Source organism: Mobula birostris, chromosome 19, assembly GCF_030028105.1.
Source record: "Mobula birostris isolate sMobBir1 chromosome 19, sMobBir1.hap1, whole genome shotgun sequence".
Lineage (NCBI taxonomy): Eukaryota > Metazoa > Chordata > Chondrichthyes > Myliobatiformes > Myliobatidae > Mobula > Mobula birostris.
In genome coordinates, this window is record NC_092388.1 from 42485025 (window position 1) to 42508545 (window position 23521).

The 23521-nt window shown below is 42.1% G+C and overlaps 1 protein-coding gene and 1 non-coding gene across 3 annotated transcripts in view; both read left to right on the forward strand.

Annotated features, from left to right (window-relative positions):
• The first annotated feature begins 976 nt into the window (after nt 1-976).
• Nucleotides 977-1050, forward strand: trnat-agu (transfer RNA threonine (anticodon AGU)). The gene has a single exon. It is a non-coding gene; the product is annotated as a tRNA-Thr (tRNA).
• Nucleotides 1051-5711: 4661 nt separating this feature from the next.
• marchf6 (membrane-associated ring finger (C3HC4) 6) overlaps nt 5712-23521 on the forward strand; it is a 77811-nt gene continuing 60001 nt past the window's right edge. For both annotated transcript variants that reach the window (XM_072283512.1, XM_072283513.1), the window contains exons 1-2: nt 5712-5961; nt 22606-22702. In XM_072283512.1, coding sequence (XP_072139613.1) covers nt 5943-5961; nt 22606-22702 — 116 coding nt within the window. In that variant the 5' untranslated portion in view covers nt 5712-5942. The remainder of the gene's footprint in view (nt 5962-22605; nt 22703-23521) is intronic.

Consider the following 23521-nt stretch of genomic DNA (forward strand, 5'->3'; position numbering starts at 1 on the left):
ACGAGAAAATTGCCAAGCGATCAACATGAGAGAATTACCACCATTTCTTGGCTTTCAGTGGCATTACCCAAGGCTGTGTTAAGCAGTGCATCGACAGTCTAAGCACAGAGCAAACATTGGGAAATTATAATTAGGTATAAATATAAGGTCTAATTTGATACTGAAGGACAATGATGGATTTGAAAAAAGCTATAAGTACCCACCAGGTCGGGCAGTAACTGTGGAGACAGAAAAAGAGCTAATGTTTCAGATGGGTGAACATCTCAAGAGCCAGTGAAAGACTATGAACTTTAACAAATTATTGCTCCAGAGACGATGCTTGAGATGATCAGTAGTTTCAGATATTTTAAATTTTATTTAGAATTTCAGATAACTACAATTTGGTTTGCTTAATGTTGGAGGGCATAAATGGCGTGGGGAATTTTTTTTTAAACGATATTAAATATAAATTTATCTAGAAACAAAAGAAAAGACCTGGAGGTCTGAAAGAAAATCAGCATCCTGACAAGTTAAAGTCTTCCAAACCCAATATACGTGCTTGACTAGTTGAGTTTCTGTTTCCAGCTTGCTGTTTTATTTGGGTGTATGCATGTGCCCGAGGCTGCCAGCTCAGCAGAGGAGTGGATGCTAAGTAATGCTTTACACTGCCCGGTGCACGAAGAGCCCGCACCGATGTGGGTTTTGCAGTGTGGAGCACTCAAGCGCGCGGGGTGGTAATAATTAATTCTAACTTTCTACGGTGTCGGGACAGCGAGCGCTGCAATTGCTGTGCAATTCCTTCTCATGCAGTCTTCTGAACTGCATTGCATGAATGGCACCCCCCCCCCCCATCCCAGCGCATATGTATTATTTTTGCAGGGACATCCATCAATGTACTATTCGATTTAAAACAACACCAGAAAACAGCAGAAGCAATTATAAATTTTCATTGTGTGACTGTCAATATTTGGTAGTCTGGATGCCAAGTAGCTATAGCGGCGCCGTGGCTTAGTTGGTTAAAGCGCCTGTCTAGTAAACAGGAGATCCTGGGTTCGAATCCCAGCGGTGCCTGCTGCTGAGGTTCTTCACCTCAGTTCTTTTTTCAGGTTTAGTATCTCTTACGTATATTGAAAAATGTTTAAAGTACTAAATCCGCAAAATTTTATAGCGTTAAATCATTTCGCAGATGGGCGGTTTCGTAAATCATTCTGTGTGGACCTTCTGTTTGGTCTCCTTCGGTGAAATATTGTTTTGTATGCATAGTAGATTAATAAATAATTAATAAACGGGAATTCCCTTTTCTTCCGTCTTGCCTTCAGTTTACCTGACAGAATTGAGGAATCTTGATTTAAGTATCATCTCTTTACAGCTAATTTTTGCTAATTAATTGGAATTATAATAATAAATCATCATTTTCGTCCTTGTTAACCTTCAATTTAGTCCCCTTAAAGCGCAAGTGCATAATATTTGTTTTTGTAGCGAAAGCCATAGTAACGATGTAGAACACTGCTGAAGGCCACTCACGTGGATTCTCTGGGAGGGCGTCGCCAATGTTATTCCAAAAGCTCTCGGACATTGGACTCTAAATGTAACCATTGGCAGGGCACCAAGATCTTGCAATTTCCCCGCAGAAAACTGAAACTGCACCTAGTCAGGCCTAGCGCGGGTTTAGAGACCATTAATTTCAATGGTGAGAAATGGCTCTGAAAGGATACTAAGCAGGCAGCAGTAACGAAATATAGAAGCCAACTGCAAGGAAAACATATTTAGATTTCGCCCTCATTAATCTACAGTAGTGGCACTATTTAAATTAGTGGGACAGCCACAATCAAGTGAAGAAAAATTTCTTCTCTGGGCAGGTGGTGGAATCCCTAGAATTATTTGCTCCAGAGGTGGTTAGAAGTATTTAAGGAGGAGGTATATTGTAAAGGAATGCCTGGCATAGTTTTTGTGGAACTAAATTATGTCTATATGCTAAGAATAGTATGGACTCTGAATAGCAACTCAAAGAATCGGCAACAGGAGCAGAATTATGTTCCATCATAACCTGTAATCTCATGAATTGGAATATCCTTTGTTCTGGTTTTAATATCAAGGTATGAAACCAACCAATGTTCATTTAGAAAATAACATTAAAAATATATTAGATTAGATCAGATTCAACTTTATTGTCATTGTGCCATGTACAGATACAGAACCAATGAAATGCAGTTAGCATCTAACCAGAAATGTAAAGAATAGTGTTATTTACAAAATAACTGCAAATAAAAGTTAAGTACTACAGCACACAAATATAAAAGTAGTGAGACAGTACAATATGGGTGCAATACTGCTTAGCGCTGTGATGAGAGGTTCAGCAGTGTCACAGCCTCAGGGAAGAGCTCTTCCTGTGCCTACTGGTGTGGGAGCAGAGGCTCCTGTGGTGCCCACCGGATGAGAGGAGAGTAAAAAGTCCATGATTAGGGTGAGGTGCATCCTTGATAATGCTTTTTGCCCTGCCCAGGCAGCGTTTATGGGAGATGTTCTCAATGGTGGGCAACTGAGTGCCGATAATCCGCAGGGCAGTTTTCACCACATGCTGGAGTGTTTTGCGGTCCGATACGGGACAATTGCCATACCACACTGAGATGCAGTTGGTGAGTATGCTCTCAATGGTACAGCGGTAAAAGTCCGTCAGTATCCTGGGACAGAGTGAGCTTTCTTGATGCTCCGCAGGAAATAAAGACGCTATTGCGCCTTTTTGATCAGGATGGAGGAGTTCGGGGACCAGGTGAGATCCTCGGAAATGTGAACACCAAGGAATTTGAAGCTGGATACACGCTCCACTATAGCTCTGTTGATGTAGATGGGGACGCGAGTGTAGCTCCTAGCATGCGTGAATATATCAAAAAGTGATCTGCTGAAACTGTCTTTAAGTTTCAGTATCATCTGTGCTTCCTCTGCATCACTGAAGCCAGCCCGCAACTAATTTGATTTACTCTATCAAAAGAAAACAAATGAAGATGCTGGAACAACAGAAAATGTTTGAAACACTCAGCAGGTCAGATAGCACATGTGGAGAAATAGAATCAATGTGTCAGGCCCCTCTGTTTCTCTCTCCAGAGAGTCTGTCTGTTCTGCTGAGTGTTTTTGGTACCTTCTGTTTGGGTTTCACTCTGCTGATGTCTAGAATCGCTAATATGTGCTGCATACAACAAAGCTTGCAGGTTCTCCAGGCTCAGATTTTGCTGCATCTCTCTTTACCCAAACTGTTCCAGTACAGTTAGGGCACTGACATTCATCAAACGACTTGGGAAATAATCTACTATTGATATATATTCCTTGTTCACATAGAGCAAGCACAAATGCAGCCGTTCACTTCCGACCAGTTTGAGGTCAGATGTGTGGATGTCTGATGATGACTGCACAAAACCCAGCATTATGGTGGGAGTAACCTTCACCAGAAAGTTTTTAAAAAAAAGCCAGGAAGTTTGCCAACATCCTCAAGGCAATGGAGAAGGTAAATTATTGGATTAGGTTATGTCAAAATAGCAAAGGAGTACAGGCCAGGCTGCCAGGGAGGAACAATGAAGCTTTTCTGTGCCAGAGATTCTCTCATGACTGAGAAGGCAGACCCAAAAGTTGGTTCCTCTTTCTTAACACGCTACTTTTATTTCTTCAAGACATTAAAGAGCTTTTCAAAAAAAAAAAAATTCCTACTACTGAATGTCACAGACTGGCTTACATATGGGCATAATGTTCCTCATCATCAAGGACATCTTCAAAAGGTGGTGCCTCAGGAAGCTGGCTTCCATCGTTAAAGACCCCTTCCCATGACTACCAATGGGGAGCAGGTACAGGAGCCTGAAGTCCTATACTCAACGTTTTAAGAACAGCTTCTTCCCCTCTGCCGTCAGATTTCTGAATGGTCCATGAACACTAACTCTCTATTCCTCTTTTTGCTATCTATCTATATATCTGAAGAGATTCTGCAGACACTGTAAATCTGCAGAAAATGCTGGTGGAACTCAGCAGGTCAGGTAGCATCCATGGAGAGGACTAAACAGTTCACGTTTCTGGACAAGACCTTTAAGCAGGGATGAAAAGGAACAAGTCGGGTCTAGTCACTTTTTATTGTCATTTCGACCATAACTGCTGGTACAGTCCACAGTAAAAATGAGACAGTGTTTTTCAGGACCATGGTGCTACATGAAACAATACAAAAACTACACTGAATTACGTAAAAACACCACAAAAACTACACTAGACTACAGGTCTACCCAGGACTGCATAAAGTGCAAAAACAGTGCAGGCATTACAATAAGTAATAAGACAATAGGCACAGTAGAGACGAGGAATTCTACAGATGCTGGAAATTCAAGCAACACACATCAAAGTTGCTGGTGAACGCAGCAGGCCAGGCAACATCTCCAGGAAGCTGCCTAAAGATGCTGCCTGGCCTGCTGCATTCACCAGCAACTTTGAGGCACAGTAGAGGGCAGTAGGTTGGTGTCAGTCCAGGCTCTGGGTATTGAGGAGTCTGATGGCTTGGGGGAAGAAACTGTTACATAGTCTGGTTGTAAGAGCCCGAATACTTCGGTGCCTTTTGCCAGATGGCAGGAGGGAGAAGAGTTTGTATGAAGGGTGCATGGGGTCCTTCATAATGCTGTTTGCTTTATGGATGCAGTATGTGGTGTAAATGTCTGTAATGGCAGGAAGAGAGACCCCGATGATCTTCTCAGCTGACCTCACTATCCGCTGCAGGGTCTTGCCATCCGAGATGGTGCAATTTCCGAACCAGGCAGTGATGCAGCTGCTCAGGATGATCTCATTACAACTGCTGTAGAATGTAGTGAGGATTGGTGGGGGGGGGGAGATGGACTTTCCTCAGCCTTCGCAGAAAGTACAGACGCTGCTGGGCTTTCTTTGCTATGGAGCTGGTGTTGAGGAACCAGGTGAGATTCTCCGCCAGGTGAACACCAAGAAATTTCGTGCTCTTAACGATCTCTACGGAGGAGTCGTCAATGTTCAGCAGAGAGTGGTCGCTCCATGTCCTCCTGAAATCAACAACCATCTCTTTTGTTTTGTTCACATTCAGAGACGGGTTGTTGGCTCTGCACCAGACTGTTAGCCACTGCACCTCCTCTCTGTATGCTGACTCGTCGCTCTTGCTGATGAGACCCACCACGGTGGTGTTATCGGCGAACTTGATGATGTGGTTCGAGCTGTGTGTTGCAGCACAGTCCTGGGTCAGCAGAGTGAACAGCAGTGGACTGAGCACACAGCCCTGGGGGGACCCGTGCTCAATGTGATGGTGTTGGAGATGCTGCTCCCAATCCGGACTGACTGAGGTCTTCCAGTCAGGAAGTCTGGGATCTAGTTGCAAAAGGAAGTGTTCAGGCCCAGTAGGCGCAGCTTTCCAATCAATTTCTGAGGAATGATTGTGTTGAATGCTGAACTGAAGTCTATGAACAGCATTTGAACGTACGTGTCTTTTTTGTCCAGGTGGAGGGTGATGGCAATGGCGTCGTCTGTTGAATGGTTGGAACGGTACGCGAACTGCAGGGGTCCAGTGATGGGGAAGGCGGCAGCATAAGGTGGTGGTGGGGGGGGGGGGAACGGTACTATAACGTACAATATTTTCCTCTCCGTATTGCACTGTACTGCTATGACAAAAACACCAAGTTTCACGACATATGTCATGGTAATAAACGTGATTCTGATTCATAGTTGGCATAGGTGTGAGTACAAGCCTTGGCGGGGAGGTTGGGGCAGCCAGGGCCACACCGTCTCCCGGGGGCGCTGTAGAGCGCACCGACGTCCCGGCCGTAAATGGTGCTGTGCGTCGCACCGTTCTCCTCTCGCGAATTGATTCTGGCGGTGGGACGATTCGGGCCGCAGCCACACCGAGTACCGGCAAAGAGCTCGGGGGCAGAGCCCCCACCGCTGCCAGCCAGAGCAGGCAACTGTTCTGCCGAGCCGCCATGGAGAGCACCGAGGAGGGTGAGGAAAGGGGACCGCCACCGACCTGGGCCCGGGGAGAGATCTGGCGAGGCTGGGGAAGGCCGGGGATCGGGCAGAGGAGTAGGCCATTCAGCGGCCCCGGGAGGCGGCAACTCTCTGCAACCCAATCCCAGGCCGCGGTTTCGATGTTCGGGGACAGTCCGGATCGGGCAAATGTTCCTAAACCTTGCCCCCAAATTCGTGACGGTAACATAATGTTCAGAAGGGGATTAGATCAGGTGATGGTCTGTGTCCGAGGGATGGCGATGGTTATTGGGGCAAGGGTTCAGCCTTGCTTCTGCTGACGTTTCACACAAGGTGGATTTCCGAAGGGACACGCGGTCTCAGCAGCAAATGGAGGCATTTTACCAGTGCCACTGAAGTGCTGTTGGAATATTGTTCAACGTGGAACTTGTCATGAAAGCAAAACTTTTACTTGTCACGGCGAGAAAATAATATGTTGCATTGGCCAACGCCTTAAAAAATATTGTGAAACACTGCTTCCCAATAAAGGGTGCTAAATCTAAGGCAGTCAACGTTAGGACAGGTGACCAAAAACTTTATAGGTTTGTTCCGAATATGCATGTTAACGGAATAGTCAGATACTGGTAAGAGGAAGTTGTTGGTCATGTTGCTTTTACTTGTTTTGCTGCGGTGTGGCAGCGTTCAGTGGGTTTCCGATTTAAAGGATTAATCGCCTTGAACAATTGTGTACATAATATAAATAGAACAATTTGTTGAAAACAAGTAAGTGTAACTTTTGAAATAATCATTGGAGGATTTAGAATCTGTAGGATTTTCTTGTAGTTGACATCTGAACCTCCCCATTATGTTTATAATTTTATGACTAAGCATGTTCATAATTAAAATTTTGTAATATAATTGCAGGGTTATGATTTTTGGAGGGTATGCTTGGGGAATGCATACCACAAATGAGAAGCCTTGACCAGATCCTTTTCTAATACTGTACATCATAAAGAATCTTTTTTAGGTTACTTTCATGCATATTTTGAGCACAAATGTTGTTAAAGTTTTAATATTGCCCAACATGGGGCAAGTTAGTTCAATCCAGCCTGCCTCAGTTGGTTGGCAACTGCTTTGTTTACATCCTTGTTATAAAAGCAATCTATTGTTGCTCAAGCTCTTGTTGGGTACTCCAGGGAATGATAATTCATTTGGCCTTCTCAGCATTTCCACGAAAAGGATGCTTTACAATGAAATATTTCAAATATTAAATGTTCTTCCTTTTGACAATTATAATTGAAACCAATTCATTTATTAAACATAATTATGTTTCCTTCTTCAATCTGACTCTAAAAGCAACTTTGCACGATGCAAGAAACAGAGTGCAAATGCAAAAATAAAGAAAAAATTAAATAATAAATATTGGCAACATGAGATGAGGGGTCCCTGTAAGTGCATCCATAGGTTGTGGGAACAGTTCAGTGATGGGGCGAGTGGAGTTATCCCCTTGTTCAAGAGTCTGATGGTTGAGGGGTAATAACTGTTCCTAAACCTGGTGGTGTGGAAATTAAAGCTCTTGTACATCCTTCTTGATGACAGCAGTGAGAAAAGCAAGGCCTGGATGCTTGGGCTCCTTGATGAGCCCAATCTTTAGGAGCTCCTTGGCTCCTTGCGACAGCATTCCTTGTGGATCTGCTCAGTGGTGGAGAGGGCTTTACCCATAATGCACTGGGTTGTATCTACTACTATTTGTAGGCCTTTCTGTTCAATGCATTGTGTTTCCATGCCAGGTTGTGATGCAACCAGGCAGTATACTGTCCACCACACATCTATAGAAGTTTGTCAAAGTTTTAGGTGACATGCCGAATCTTCACAAACTTCTAAGAAAGTAGAGGTGCTTTCTTCGCACTAGCTATTATGTGCTGGACCCAGGGCAGATGCTCTAAACTGATAACACCAAGAAGCTTAAAGTTACTGATCCTCTGAGTTTCCTCCTCCTGAAGTCAATAATCGACTGCTTAATCTCGCTGACATTGAGTGAGAGGTTCATCCATGGATTTTGGTTTGGGTATGCCTGGTATGTTCTCAAAGGCACACACTCATTCATGCAGGTCTTGATGAAGTCTGTGATGACTGTGGCGCAAGGAGAGGGAAGGCATCAGTGTATGCTGTTTTGTGACTATTGACAACAGTGTTCTGCTCCTCCAGTGCCTGCCTGACATTGACCTGAGTTGGAATGTACACTGCTACCAGGATGATGGCGGAAAACATCCTCAGCAGATAAAATAGTCACTTGACCACTAGATATTCCCAGTCGGGTGAAGAAGATCGAGACAGAACCATCACGTCTGTGCACCATGATGAGTTAATCATGAATCATACTCCCCCTCCTCTCCCTTTAAAGGACTCAACTGACCTGTCTTTACAGTGAATGATGAAGCCATTGGGCTGCAGCACTGTGTCCAAAATAGCAGAGTTAACCAAGTTTCTATGAAACAAAGTACTCAGCAGTCTCTAATAGCCCTCTGGTACTCACAATCTTACTCTGACCCTCTTCAGTTTTATTTTTCATAGACTGTGTATTTGCCAGCAGAATGTTGGGAATGAGGGTCTAAGGCCTCTGCGTTTCAATCATTCCTGTAGCCCAGCGCGCCTTCCCCACTGATATTTTCTTAAAGGGGAATTGCAGTTGTAACACAAGTCTGCTTTTCGGAGTCTCTCGACTTTGAGGATCAATAGGTTGTCTTGAGTGTGAGATTAAAGTGGTGTGGAGGGAGGTCATCTTTTGTGGGTGATCTTGTAACACTTCTGTAACTTTGAAATTGGCAGTCAGCTGCTTGAATTGCAAGATACAAATGTACATCTGGAACTCTGCATCGTTACATCACTATAAGTGACAGCAATCATCATTTGCTGGATTTTAACCATAGTTCTACTTCATATTTATCAGAAGTATAACAATCACTTTCTGAAGGATGTTTAGTAGTCCCACAGTGTTTCACTTATTATCCAATGTGTCACTGCCATTGATATGAGTAAAATTTCTGGTGGTAGATGGATGTAGAGTTAATTGGCCTCCAGCTGAAAATTTCTGTTGTGCTTTAAAATGAAGCCCTGAATGAAATGGACCAAGTTTTGAAAATTTTGATACAAAATGTGCTGCCAGTACTGTTGGAATTTTTGAGGTGGATCAGTGGCACTGCATCAGACTGAACCTGCATGGTTGAGGGAATGAGATGTACCTCTGTAGCTTAAACATAGATTGAAACTAATATTTTGGTCAGAGACTGGTGAAGTTGCACTTGGGTGACTTTTTGAACTCTGCTTGGTGATCAGGAGATCAGCTACATTACAAAAAAGCCCTGGTATTTTGAGATTACGATTTCCACAGTATTGCAGTTTAAGTTGGCCAATGTAGAACTGAATTATAATTGAGAGGAGTAAACCCTAGTCAAATTTACTTTCCGAATCTGAGAGTGGATAGCTGTTGTAGAAGACCACTACGCTGACTGATGTAAGTTCTTAGAATAAACTGAAGATAACATTTTGGGTTAACTTTGTATTTTCATATTAAAGATTAAAGTTAAAGATTAGTGTTATTTGTCACATGTACATTGAAACACATAGTGAAATGTGTTGTTTGCATCAAATCAAGTCAGAGAGGGTTGTCCTGGGATTGTAGCCACACGTCCGGCACCAACACAGTTGCCCACAACTCACCCCAAACTTTTATTATTTGCAATGACGGATTTAATGGCTTTGTGGCCAAGTTTGCAGATGATCCAAAGATAGTTGGAGGGGCAGGTTGTGTTGAGGGAGCAGGGGGTCTGCAAAAGAACTTAGACAGATTAGGAGAAAGTGCAAAGAAGTGGCAGAAGGAATATGGTGTAGGAAGTGCATGGTCATTCATTTTGGTAGAAGGAATAAAGATGTATACCATTTTCTAAACAGGGATAAAATTCAGAAATCAGAGGTGCAAAAGGACTTGGGAGTCCTCGTACAGGATTCCCTACAGATTAACTTGCAGGTTGTGACAAACTTCTATAGATCTGTAGATGTGTTGAGTAGATTGACAGGTTGCATCACAGCCTGTTATGAGCACTAGTACCCTTGAATGGAAAAACCTATTTAAAAAAAGTAGTGGAAACAGCCCAGTCCATCATGGGTAAAGCCCTCCCCACCGTTGAGTTTACCTACATGGAGCGCTATCGCAGGAAAGCAGCATTTGTCATCAGGGACCCCACCATATGCTCTTTTCTCGCTGCCTTCATCAGAAAGAAGGTATAGGAACTTCAGTATTTGCACCACAAGGTTCAGGAACAATTATTAACCCTCAACATTCAGGCTCTTGAACCAGAGAAGATAACTTTGCTCAACTTCACTTGCCTAGTCATTGAACTGTTCCCACATTTGTTTATTTATTATTTTTCTTTTGTATGGCAGTTTGCTGCCTTTTGCACAATGGTTACTTGTCCACTTTGTTGTGTGTGGTCTTTCAGTGATTCTATGGTGCTTGATTTTACTTAGTACGCCGACAAGAAAGCGAGTCTCAGAGTTGTACCTGGTGATGTATATGTACTTCTAATAGTAAATTTGCTTTGAACTTTCAGTCAGTGGCAAGGAAGACAAATACAACGCTAGAATTCATTTTGAGTGGACTAGAACATAAAAGCAAGACATTGGTCAGACTGTACTTGAGTATTTGTGAACAGTTTTGGGCCCCTTAACTAAGAAAAGATTGCGGACATTGGAAAGGGTCTAGAGGAGGTTCACGAGAATGATTCCAGGAATGAAAGGATTAATGTGTGAGGACCATTTGATGGCTCTGGGCCTCTACTTACTGGAATTTAGAAGAATGAGGGGGGAATCTCATTGGAACCTATCGAATATTGACAGACCTAGATAGAGTGGATGTGGGAGGATGTTTAGGTTGTTGAGGACCAGGGGATGCAGCTGAGAATAGGGGGATCTTCCTTTAGAGCAGGAATGAAGAGAAATTTCTTTAGCTGGAGGGTAGTGAATGTGTGGAATTCATTGCCACAGAAGGCTGTGGAGGCCAAGTGTTTTGTATATTTAAAGCAGAGGTTGATAAGTTATTGATTACTAAGGGCATCAAAGATTTTTGGGGAGAAAGGAGGAGAATGTGGTTTAGGGGGATAATAAATCTTCATTGATGGAATGTTGGAGCAGACTTGATGGGCCAGTGACTTAATTCTGTTCCTCTGTCTTATGGAATGTGGGAGGAAGCAGTAGGATCCAGATGAAACCTACATATTCATGGGGAAACCAGACAAGCTCCTCATAGACAGTGGCAGGAATCGAACCCCAATCTTACAAAGCTAATGCTGCAAAGTGATTGAGCTAACTGCTACGCTGCCCAGCTGCCCTCATTGACCTCATTCAACTGATCTCATTGGCCAAGCTTTGATCTCATGTGCAGTAATTGTGTACACATTCTGAAATCTTGAGGGATGTGTCTATAAAATTAAATCAATTTCTCTTTTTTTAATTTCGTAGTTGAGTGGACTAATTTTGGCGATTTATTCTGGGTGATTCATCGATGCAAAAGCAGTTCTAAGAGCAATTGTTCTGAGGAAGAAATAAACTAATAAGAAATATAAGTATGACTAGAATTGAATTGTTTAACTTCCAAAAGTGAGGTCTTCAATGCCCTGGGATGGGATACAAAATTTTAAAAAATATTGATGCTGGGAATGTGAAAAACAAATCTCTAGTTGCTGGTAAACAATAGAAATTCTGCAGATGCTGGAAATTCAAGCAACACACATCAAAGTTGCTGGTGAATGCAGCAGGCCAGGCAGCATCTCTGGGAAGAGGTACAGTCGAGGTTTCAGGCCGAGACCCTTCGTCAGGACCCTTCAAAGCGATTGCGCAGCCACCAACTGTGACTCCAGTCTTGAACTCCAGGCCGGGTCTTTATGTGCTGCTATTGTGACTCCCGTCTCCCCTTCTCCCACCACCACTCTGCAACCCCGTCTCCCTCAGATCCCACTGTCAGTAAAATTGAGTCCTGACAAAGGGTCTTGGCTCAAAACGTCGACTGTACCTCTTCCTAGACATGCTGCCTGGCCTGCTGCATTCACCAGCAACTTTGATGTGAGTTGCTCTCTAGTTGCTGGAAGTGCTCAGCAAATCAGAAGAAAGCGGCTGGATATATCATTACTATGTTTTTGTTTAAGAAACTCAGTAGAGTCCTCTGTTAAGCCTGATTTAAAGACCATTTATGCCAGGATACACAAGCAAACAAATAAGCTTCTCACACATTGCTTTTTGAGGTATGGGTGTACATATCCATAATGTTGTTGGGAGGAGGTTGCAAGATTTTAAACCAGCAACAGTGTAAGAATGGCAATATGTTTCCAACAGTATCTATGGAAATGAATAAACAGTCATTTCTGGCCTAGACCCTTCCTGTGGACAAGTTGACAAGGAAATGTTGACTGTTTATACATTTCCATGACTGACTGACCTTCTGAGTTCTTCCAGCATGTTGTGTGTGTTGCTTTGGATTTCCTGCATCTGCAAACTTTCTTGTGTTACAGTACTTATATTTCCAAGTCGGGATGATGTCTGTCTTGGAGGGCAGCCTCCAGGTAGTGGTGTACCCATGTTTTTGCTGGCCTTGTTGTTCTGGCTGGTTGAGTTTGTGGGTTTGTGATGTGTTGTCCATGGAGATTTGCTGAGTTGCTGCAGTGTACCCTGAAGATGCTGCTAACTGCTGCTGAGTGAGTGGATGGAGCGTATCCCATCATACTTGTGATTTGTACCTTGCAGATTGTAGACAGCCTTGAGCAGTTAGGAAGTAAGTATTTTGCTTCAAGTTTTCCCATTTCTAACCTGCTCTTGTGCCCACATTGTGTATACGCTACCCCAGTTTCTGACTGATGGTGAACCCTCAGGATATTTATACTGGGGGGTTCAATGATGGTAATGTTATTGAATGTTGGGTTACAGATGCATTTTCTCTGTTGGTTGCTGTTCCTAACATGCTTTTCCAAGCCTTATTGAACTAGGCTTGATCATTTACCTTATGATGATGCTTGTTAGTAATAGTGGAATGGGGAGGAGAGATACAGTTCTGCTGATGCCCATAAAATGCTGCCTGAATGCTCAGTTTTAGTTTAGGATCAGTTTAGCCAAAGTTGTTCCAGGATTTGAACTGTGGTGCCAGGTAGACAATACGTACCTTGGGTGATAACCTAAAGGTAAATGTGAGGAAGTGGCACTAGAAATCCTCAGAATTAATTCAGATTACTCTAGTGTCTCATTCATTTAGCTGTAATGTGGTTTAAATCAATCTCAGTCAATAAATATTGAAATCTACATACTCTCACTGAGGATGACTATTGACAAACAATTTGCTTAAACCATCCTGTGCTATCTTTGTTAAAATACACAGGAAACCCTATTCTAAAAGTGCATTTTTTTTTTCCCCTGAGGACTTTAGCCTGCACCACAATGACTTTTTTTTAGCAAATCAGAGCATGATCTTAAGAATGTGACACAAAACTTTGTACTTTTTACTTCCATCTGTTCCCTCAATATTGCCTTTGTTGAAGTTTGAGTTAGTGGGATAAAGACTGTGACAAGCCTTTTGAGAATTGGCCAGTAACCTTAAGTTCTGATAATAGGTCTCCGACCTGCAACATCAGCACTGCTGTTTCCAGCATTTTTGTTTTAATTTCAACTTGAAGTTCATCAGGTAGGAATATTATTGAACTAACATTTTCGGTTAAAAAAAACTGCAATTATCTTCATTTTAAGTAGTGCGTATGTGTGCCAAACTAATCAATTTGTCTTAATGGTTTGGGTATAAATTTTGCAGAGGTCTTGGTTCAAATTTAGTTTTTTTTAGGTTTGTAGGGGTGGTTATGCCAACAGAGAAGGGAGTTAGGTGTCAGGTTAGGGTTTAGGGACAGGGAAGTGGGGGAAATTGGAGGTCAGGCTAGCGTCTAGTCCTCTGCTCCGCTTTGAAGATAGTGATGTGGATAGGGGACATCAATGGTTGGATGTCAGGCTGGCAGACCAGCGAGGATGAGGGCTGGTGGCTGCCCCCTCCCCCAGACAGGTCAAGAAATTGTCAGCGGGGTTGAAGTTCTGTGCAGGCAGGGGGCATGAGGGCCAGTGTCCCCTTATTTACACAAATTGGTGAATTTGGAGTTCGAGGCCTAGTGTTTGGCGATCATATTTGTCATGATAAGCGAGTCCTGGAGTCTATTCTAAAGATTAAAGCCTTAAGGTTAATTGGAAGTTCAGAAGTCTGTGGAAGCCTGGGTCTGTGAGTCTGCCGCAGTAGTCGAAGCCCAGTGTCTGCAAATACGTGCGTCAGCTGGAGGCCAAAGACAGCCTTTCCTGGGGTTGGAGTTCTGTGTGCATGGGTGGAAAGGAGGAATGGGGCTTGTTTTGCTGCTGTTTTATTGCTTGTTGTGTTTTGTGTTGTTCTGCTGAGCGTTGTGTGCATGCTTCGTTGGCGCTGGAATGTGTGGCAACACTTGTTCTTCACCCCACCCCCCCATATCATTAGGTAGTGTTAGTTGTTAACACAAGCGATGCATTTCACCACTATCTTTCAATGCGGTAAATGAATCTGGATCTGTGAAGGGATCACATGAGAAACAGGATTATTTAATAACTTAACAATTTAGATGGTTCTGAATGAATGGCCGTGAAGTATGCCCAGCTGGATGTGAATGTTTAACACTTAAGCTTCAACCTAGCACAGGCAGGGCTGAATGTTCCCTCATTAAAAATCATTTTAAAAGAACTTATTCCAGGGAAGTCATGCAGTTGAATCCTTCTGTCCCATGCCCATATGAAGTTGGCAAAGTTAGAATTTCTATCTGCGCAACAGCACCACCGATAAATGCGAGTATATGCTTCAGTTGATGCAAGGACCCATCTTGAGTCCATCTTTGAAGTGCTGTTGCCTCTAATAATTACGCTAGTTGCCAATTTCAAGGCTTTTCAGAGTCCATTCACGTCTGACATTTGGATGTAATTTGAGAAACAGCTTTTGTGAGTTTTTACTGGAATATTTATTTCTAAAACTTATCTACTAAACAATTTTTCATAAAGTCTTTGATAAAGCTAAAGAGCAGCTGCTACTAAGGGAAGTGAAAATGTGATACTTAATATTCAGTTTCCGTTACTAAATATATCCTGGAATATACATGTGATATAGAATGTATTAGACTTCTGATACTTGTGTGACTTTGAAGATGGGAAGCATATAATTTATCTTTATGTAGATGTTGTAATTGAACTAACAGAAAGAAGTCCAAATGTGTGGATAAGAGTAAGACTGGCCCTAGTTTATAATCCTGTTTGAGATTCTAAATTGGAGAAAGGCCAATTTTGATGGTGTCAGGAAGGATGTGAAAGGTGTGGATTGGGATAGGTTTTTTTTCAGGCAAGGGGATGCTTGATAAGTTGGAGGCCTTTAAAAGTGAGATTTTGAGAGTGCAGAGTTTGTACGTTCCTGTTAAAATAAAAGGCCAGGCTATCAAGCATAGGGACCCTTGTTTCTTGGGGGATTTTGAGGCCCTGGTTAAGGAGAGGAGGTGCATAGCAGGTATAGGCAGTAAGGAATAAATGATATGCTTGAAGAGTATAAGAAATGTAAAAGAACACTAGTTTACTTACATTATTTAGAGATAAACGTGGAATAGGCCCTTCCAGGACATTGAGCCACACTACCTGACAACTCCTGATTTAACCCTAACCAAATCACAGGACAGTTTACAGTGGCCAATTAACCCATGTCCATGGAATGTGGGGGGGGGGGGGGGAGAGTGGAGCACCCAGAGAAAACCCATGCATTCCACTGGGAGAACATACAAATTCCTTACAGAGGAGGCCAGGATTGAACTCTGAATCCAACGCGCAGAAATCAGGAAATAAGCTTAAAAGAAGGCACAGGGTACTGTGGCTGGCATGGTAAAGGCGAATCTCAGGGCATCTACAGATTTACTGAGAACAAAAGGATAGCAAGTGACAAAATTGGTCCACTTGAAGATCAGCGTGGTCTTCTATTAATGGAGCCAAAAGAGATTGGAGAGATCTTGAGTAGACTTTTTGCATCTGTATTTGCTCAGGAGATGGGCACAGAGTCTATAGAACTGAGGCAACATAGTGAGGTCTCAGATTGTATACAGATTACAGAAGAGGAGATATTCACCGTCTTAAGGCAAATTTAGGATGGATAAGTGTCCAGCACCTTGTGGGAGGCTAGTGCTGAAATTACAGGGGCGTTGGCAGAAGTATTTAAACTATATTTATCCATGGGTGTGTTGGCAGATGTCTAGAGGACAGCTAATGTTGTTCAAGAAAAGCTGTTAAGAATAAGCCAGGAAACTTTAGGCTGGTGAGCCTAACATCAACAGCGGGTAGATTTTTGGAAGGTATTCTAAGGGCAAAATATGTAAGTATTTGTAAAAGACAAGGTCTGATTAGAGATAATCAAAATGACTATGTGCGTGGTAGGTTGTGTCTAACCAAACTTCGAGCTTTTCAAGGAGGTTACCAGGAAAGTTGATGAAGGAAAGGCAGTGGGAGTTGTCCACATGGACTTTGGAAAAGCCTTTGACAAAGTCCCAATTGCAAGGCAGGTCAAGAAGTGTGATCTGTGAATACAAACCAGGGTAGGATTTACACAGTTAATAGTAGGGCACTGATAATATGGTAGAACACAGGGATTTTTTCGTGATTTTTATGAACAACCTGGATGTGGCGGTAGAAGGGTGGGTTGGCAAGTTTGCAGATGACACAAATGTTGGTGGTGTTGTGGATAGTGTAGAGGATTGTTGAAGGTTGCAGAGGGACATTGATAGGATGCAGAAGTGGGCTGAGAAGTGGCAGATGGAGTTCAACCCGGAGAAGTGTGAGATGGTACACTTTGGAAGGACAAACTCCAAGGCAGAGTACAAAGTAAATGGCAGGATACTTGGTAGTGTGGAGAAGCAGAGGGATCTGGGGGTACATGTCCACAGATCCCTGGAAGTTGCCTCACAGGTAGATAGGGTAGTTAAGAAAGCTTATGGGGTGTTAGCTTTCATAAATCGAGGGATAGAGTTTAAGAGTCACGAGGTAATGATACAGCTCTATAAAACTCTGGTTAGGCCACACTTGGAGTACTGTGTCCAGATCTGGTCACCTCACTATAGGAAGGATGTGGACACATTGGAAAGGGTACAGAGGAGATTTACCAGGATGCTGCCTGGTTTAGAGAGTATGGATTCTGATCAGAGATTAAGGGAGCTAGGGCTTTACTCTCTGGAGAGAAGGAGGATGAGAGGAGACATGATAGAGGTGTACAAGATATGAAGAGGAATAGATAGAGTGGATAGCCAGTACCTCTTCCCCAGGGCACCACTGCTCAGTACAAGGGGACATGGCTTTAAGGTAAGGGGTGGGAAGTTCAAGGGGGATATTAGAGGAAGTTTTTTTACTCAGAGAGTGTTTGGTGTGTGGAATGCACTGCCTGAGTCAGTGGTGGAGGCAGATACACCAGTGAAATTTAAGAGACTGCTAGACAGGTATATGGAGGAATTTAAGGTGGGGGGTTATATGGGAGGCAGGGTTTGAGGGTCGGCACAACATTGTGGGCGGAAGGGCCTGCACTGTACTGTACTATTCTATGTTCTATGGATCTGGTCATCAGCATCATTATGTGCCAAGTTGTATGACGTGGGTGGTCGTGGTCCTCCATCTGTCTTTAATCTGAGAAGTCCTAATAAGTTATTCAAAACTTTTCCGTTTATCCCTTAATGTAACTCATGAACGTCATGTGCTGTCAGCTGTGGCTTTTTCTTCCATTAATTTTTCCTGTCACTGCAAGATGTTTGAGGTTCTCTTTCCTTGGTATATGTCCCAGTAATTCCAGTTGCTGTTTCCTGATTGATGTCAGCTCTCTTTCTTATTCCAGCTTTTCATCACACTGGGTATAGAGATCTATAATTCCTTGAAAGTGGCATTGCAGGTCGACAGCGTTGTAAGGAGAGCTTTTGGCACATTGGCTTTCATAAATCAGAGTATTGCATATAGCAGGTGGGATGTTTGTGTAGAAGTTACATAAGGGTTTGTTGAGACTAAGTTTGGAGTATTGTGTGCAGTTCTGGTCACCTACGTACGGGCAAGTTATCAATAAGATTGAAAGAGTACAGAGAAAATTTAAAGGATTTAGCTGGGTCTTAAGGACCTGAGTGATAAGGAAAGGGTGAATAGACCAGGACTTTTTTTTTCCCCCCCTGGAGTATAGGAGAATGAGGGGAGATTTGATAGAGGGATACAAAATTATGAGGGGTAAATGCAAGCAGGCTTTTTCCACTGAGGCTGGGTGAGACAAGAACAAGAGGTCATAAGTTAACGATTGAAGATTGTTTTATTAGAACCATGGAAAATGAAGAAAGCAAATTACTTTAAGTCGCAGAAGAAGTTGTGGATGGATGGATAGGACAAAGGGAGTGTCTTGGATAGGGTGAAATCATAGTTGTTCAAGTCATCCACTGTTAACACAACTAGTAGATTAATGGGGGCAGTTAGTAGAACCAGTTAAGGGAAAAGAACAAGCAAAGGGGTATATAAAAGAAGTGAAATTCAAGTCAGCTGTTTATGACACCTGAAAATAAAGGGAATGTTGGAAACATTGCTAACATTTGGCATTGTCTGTAAAGAAAGGAAAGTCTAGCCTAATATCACAGTTGGATTGTAATACAGTACAACAGGTCAGTTCTCATAAAACAAAAAAATGCAAGTTACCTGAAATTGTTGAACTTTCTTGCGAGTACCAAAGACTGCAACTGGCCAATTGGTAGATGGGGTGCTGTTCCTCAACCTTAATTTGGGCCTCATTGGAATATGCATAAAGGCACAGACAGATCTAAATGAGAGTAGGATAGGGAATTAAAGGGAGTCCTTTACTTCGGTTGGACAAAGCAATCGCCCAAACTGCCTTTGGTTCCCTAGTAGAGACCACATTCTGAGCATTGAAGGGAATGCATTAGGTTGAAAGTGCAAGTAAATCATTGTTTCAGCAGAAGGGGCTGTTTGGGTCACAGGTGCTGAAACTACCTCAGGTGCTTGGTGGAAATGTTGTGAGAAGGAGAGGATTGATGGAGATGGAAAAACAGATTAGGGTATCGTAAACTACTTGCTCCCTTTGGTGTGCTTGGGAAAGGGGTTGATAGGTGGTGTCAAACAGTGAAATATTGTTCAAGATGGCAGAAATTCTAAGTACCGTCTAAAACGAGTTTCCAACAAACTTTTTAATGCCATTAAGCAAGGGGTCCACAGATCCCAGGTTGGGAACCCTTGCTTTAAAGGCCGAGGTCAGTAGGGTGGTAGTTGAGAACCAGATAACCTATGGTTGTTCTGGACAGGAGAAAAGGTTTGAGTGCAGAGGTTTAATATACAAATGAGATGTTCTTAAGCTATAATAGTGAAGAAACTATAGCGATAAGAAAAGGAAGTCACTTTGGCAGTGCCTGAATGGAAACTTATCATCAGAGCAGATATTGTGGAAATGGAAAAACTGGATGAATGGGATGACGCCCCAATGTGGGAGAAAAAATTAGTCAAGGTGACAAGTCTGTCACTTTTAATGGATGTAAGTGGCTAACATATCCCCAGAGATTGAGAAACCCTGAAAGAGGAAGTGGCAACTGAACAATGTGAATGTAAAAGTAATGAAATTTTTGTGAGAATAGAAAGCAGCGTCACTGCACTTGTCGTTGTGCCAGAAAAAGGCAGATGAGGTTCCCTGAGTAGGATTTAACCCCAGTCAGTTAGGATTGGCAGCAACATCTCCTCCACGATCTCCATCAGCACAGATGCACCACAAGGCTGTGTGCTTGGCCCCCTGCTCTACTCGCTTTACACTTACGACTGCGTGGCTAAGCACAGCTCTAGTGCCATATTCAAGTTTGCTGAAGACACCACTGTCATAGGCTGAATCAGCATATAAGTGGGAGACTGAAAATGTGGCTGAGTGGTGCCATAACAGCAAGCTCTTACTCATTGTCAGCAACACCAAGGAGCTGATTATTGATTTCAGGAGGAGGAAACCAGAGGTCCATGAGCCAGTCCTCATTGGAAGATCAGAGGGGAAGAGGGTCAGCAACTTTAAATTCCTTGGTGTTATTATTTTGGAGGACCGGTCCTGTGCCTAGGACTTTAGTGCAATCACAAAGAAAGCACGGCAGCGCCTCTACTTCCTTGCAAATAGTTCGGCATGACTTCTAAAGCTTTGTCCATAGACGTGCAGTGGAGAATATAATGACAGGCTGCATCACAGTGTAGTATTGAAACAGCAATGCCCTTGAATAAAAAATCCTGAAAAAAAAGTTGTGAATACGGCCCAGCCCATCATGCATACAGCCCTCCCCACCATTGAGCACAGCTACATGGAATGTTGTTGCACGAAAGCAGCATCCATCGTCAGGACCCCTACCACCTAGGACATGCTCCCATATTGCTGCTGCCATCAGGAAGAAGTTAGAGGAGTCTGAAGACTCAAATCACCAGGTTCGGGAATGGTTTTTAGCCCTCACCATTAGGCTGTTGAGCTAAAGGGCATAACCACTCAACTCTTAACTTGCCCCATGCCCCATTATTGAAATGTTCCCATAACCTATTAACTCAATTTCAAGGACTCTTCATCTCATGTTCTCAATTTTTATTGCTTATTTCTTTATTATATTCTTTCTTTCTTTTTGTATTTACAATTTGCTGTCTTGCACATTCGTTGAAAGACCAGGTTGGTGTGGCCTTTCATTGATTCGATTATGGTTATTATTCTATTATGGATTTATTGAGTATGCCCACAAGAAAATGAATTTCAGGGTTGTTTATGGTGATATATGTGTATGTACTTCGATAATAAATTTGCTTTGAACTTTGAAAACGAGGATCATTCTGTGCATTCTAAAAAGTTGGATGTAGATTGGGCCCAGATGTACTCCCCACGTATACCTTCCACCTTTGGGTGGAATCAAATTTTATTTGTGCATTAAGTAGTGTAACCTGGTGGAATTCAACAAGACTGAATTTCAGTTACCCAAACAGACACAACGTTTTGGTTTCTCTGTAGTATCAGTCTGTGTTGTCTTTCAGAAGGAAGATGATTGTAAGTATTTTGTGATTGATTGAATCTATAAATGAGCCTGATCTGCTGATCTTGAGCAGCAATTATTGTATCAATTTTGCAATACAGCTGTATTTGAGTGCACTGACCAAAAATGATATTTCTTCCCAGTATTGTCAGAGGAATGCAGTTTTTTTGTGTTTGGATTGCATGAAATATTGTAGAGAGAAGTTAGTTTGAATTTCATATTTTAATACAAAAGCTGTTTTCTTTATATCTGTGGTATTGTATAATTCTCAGTCTCGTGATTACTGCAGTATCTTCTGCTATTTTGGGAATGTAGGCACAATTGCATATTTCCCTAGTTTTTCCACACGATAACTCTTGGCCTTTGTTTTGCTGTGGGTGGCACACTGCATAAGCTGTAATGAAATTCAGTCTTTGGTATTTCAAATAAACATTGTCTTTATATGCACGAGTATCAGTGGAAAGCTTGTGTCCTTTTGGCTTCAAGTGTGCTTGAGATGCAGATTTCCTCGCGTATGAGAGTAAGTTTGTTGGGTTTGGATTTTGTTATTCCTTTTTTTTTAGCTTATGAGGACAAGCAGTCCTCTTTTATTGTCATTTAGTAATGCATGCATTAAGAAATGATACAATATTCCTCCGGTGTGATATCACAAAACACAGGACAGACCAAGACTGGAAAAAACTAACAAAACCACATAATTATAACATATAGTTACAACAGTGCAACAATACCATAACTTGATGAAGAACAGGCCATGGCACGGTAAAAAAAAAGTTCATAGTCTCTCGAATGTCCCACATCTCACGCAGACAGGAGAAGGAAGAAACCTCTCCCTGCCATGCCCGACCACAGTCTGACTCTGAGTCGTCCGAAAACTTCGAGCCTCCGATCACCCCTCCGACACCGAGTACCGAGCACCATCTCTATCCCAACGATTCGACCTCAGTGTCGGTCGCCAGTAGCAGGCAAAGCCGGGGATTTTGGGGCCTTCTCTCCGGAAGATTCTCGATCGCCCAGTAACAGTGGCAGCAAACTGGGGTTTCAGAAATTTCTCCAGATGTTCCTCTGTACTTTCACATCTGTCTCCATCAAATCAGAATTGTCCACGGCCCCTATTTAACAGATATGATATCATTTTCACCGGAGAGCTGCACTTTTCACTTTTCCTTTCCGAAAAAGGAAGGAAATTGCAACCTCTTACCAATAAAATAGAAATCAGAACTATGGGACAACTGTGGGGGAGAAAGTTTACCTCAAAATTACAATGAATGAGGTATTTTCAGCCAGAAACATTCCAAGTAAATGCAGATGTCTGATTGTAGAAAATGGAATTTGTACTTCCTTACATTTAGTGTATAAATGAATATCATTTGTGTTCCCTTGATTTGTTTTTTGATTGCTTGATCTATTTTAGATTGTACTGTCAGAATAAATAGTGCACAATGTTTTAGTCTCTATGAAGATACACGAATGTGGCTGTCTTGAAATAATTAATGTGCAAAATGGTCTGAAAAAAATTCAATGCCAAAAATTATTTTCCTCCTTTTTGCAGATATATGTCGGGTGTGTCGGTCAGAAGGAACACCAGATAAACCACTTTACCATCCTTGTGTGTGCACTGGCAGTATAAAATTTATCCATCAGGAATGGTAGGTTGGGTCATATTTTATGCATGGAATAGTTACCTTTTGGGCAGACAACTTTAATTTGTCCTGAGAGAAAATTCTTTGCCAGCATTGGCTTTCTTCAAGTATTTGTATGCAAATTAACATCAGTAATGTTCATATACAGAATAATAATTTTTAAGTTGATTAAAACTCTTTTGCTGCTGATAATGACAATGAATGAAAGCTGGAAGGTTGGAATATGACAAATTATGAAGTAATTTAAATTAATTTCACTATTTCTGTAATAAGATAACATTCAAGAGCTTAAAAACAATTAAATTGAAAGTTAGAAATATAAATAGTAGCTTGTTCAGTGTATGAATTCATTTGGGGCATCTAAGATATTTGAGTAGGAATCCATTACCAAGGAAGCCTGTCTTATCAGCTGCTGCAGAGAAATCTACTCTTTTCCAGTCTCTAACCATGAAGTGGTGGTTTCATGATACAGTGGGTGAAGTGTATCCTCCCTGCTGATTCCTGTTCTTCCTTCATAGCTTTGTTAATCTTTCTATTTCCAGAATTTATCCTATAGATTTTGAAAGTTGCTATTGAATATACAGTGTCTATAAAAAAGTATTCACTCCCCTCCTCTGGAGTTTTCATGTTTTACTGCTTTATCACGATGGATTTAATTTGGCTTTTTTTTTTGACATTGATCAATGGAAAAAGACTATTTCGTGTCAAAGTGAAAACAGTTTTCTACAAAGTGATCTAAATTAATTACAAATATAAAACACAAAATAACTGATTTATAAGTATTCACCCCCTTCAAGTCAGTATTTAGTAGATGCACCTTTGGCA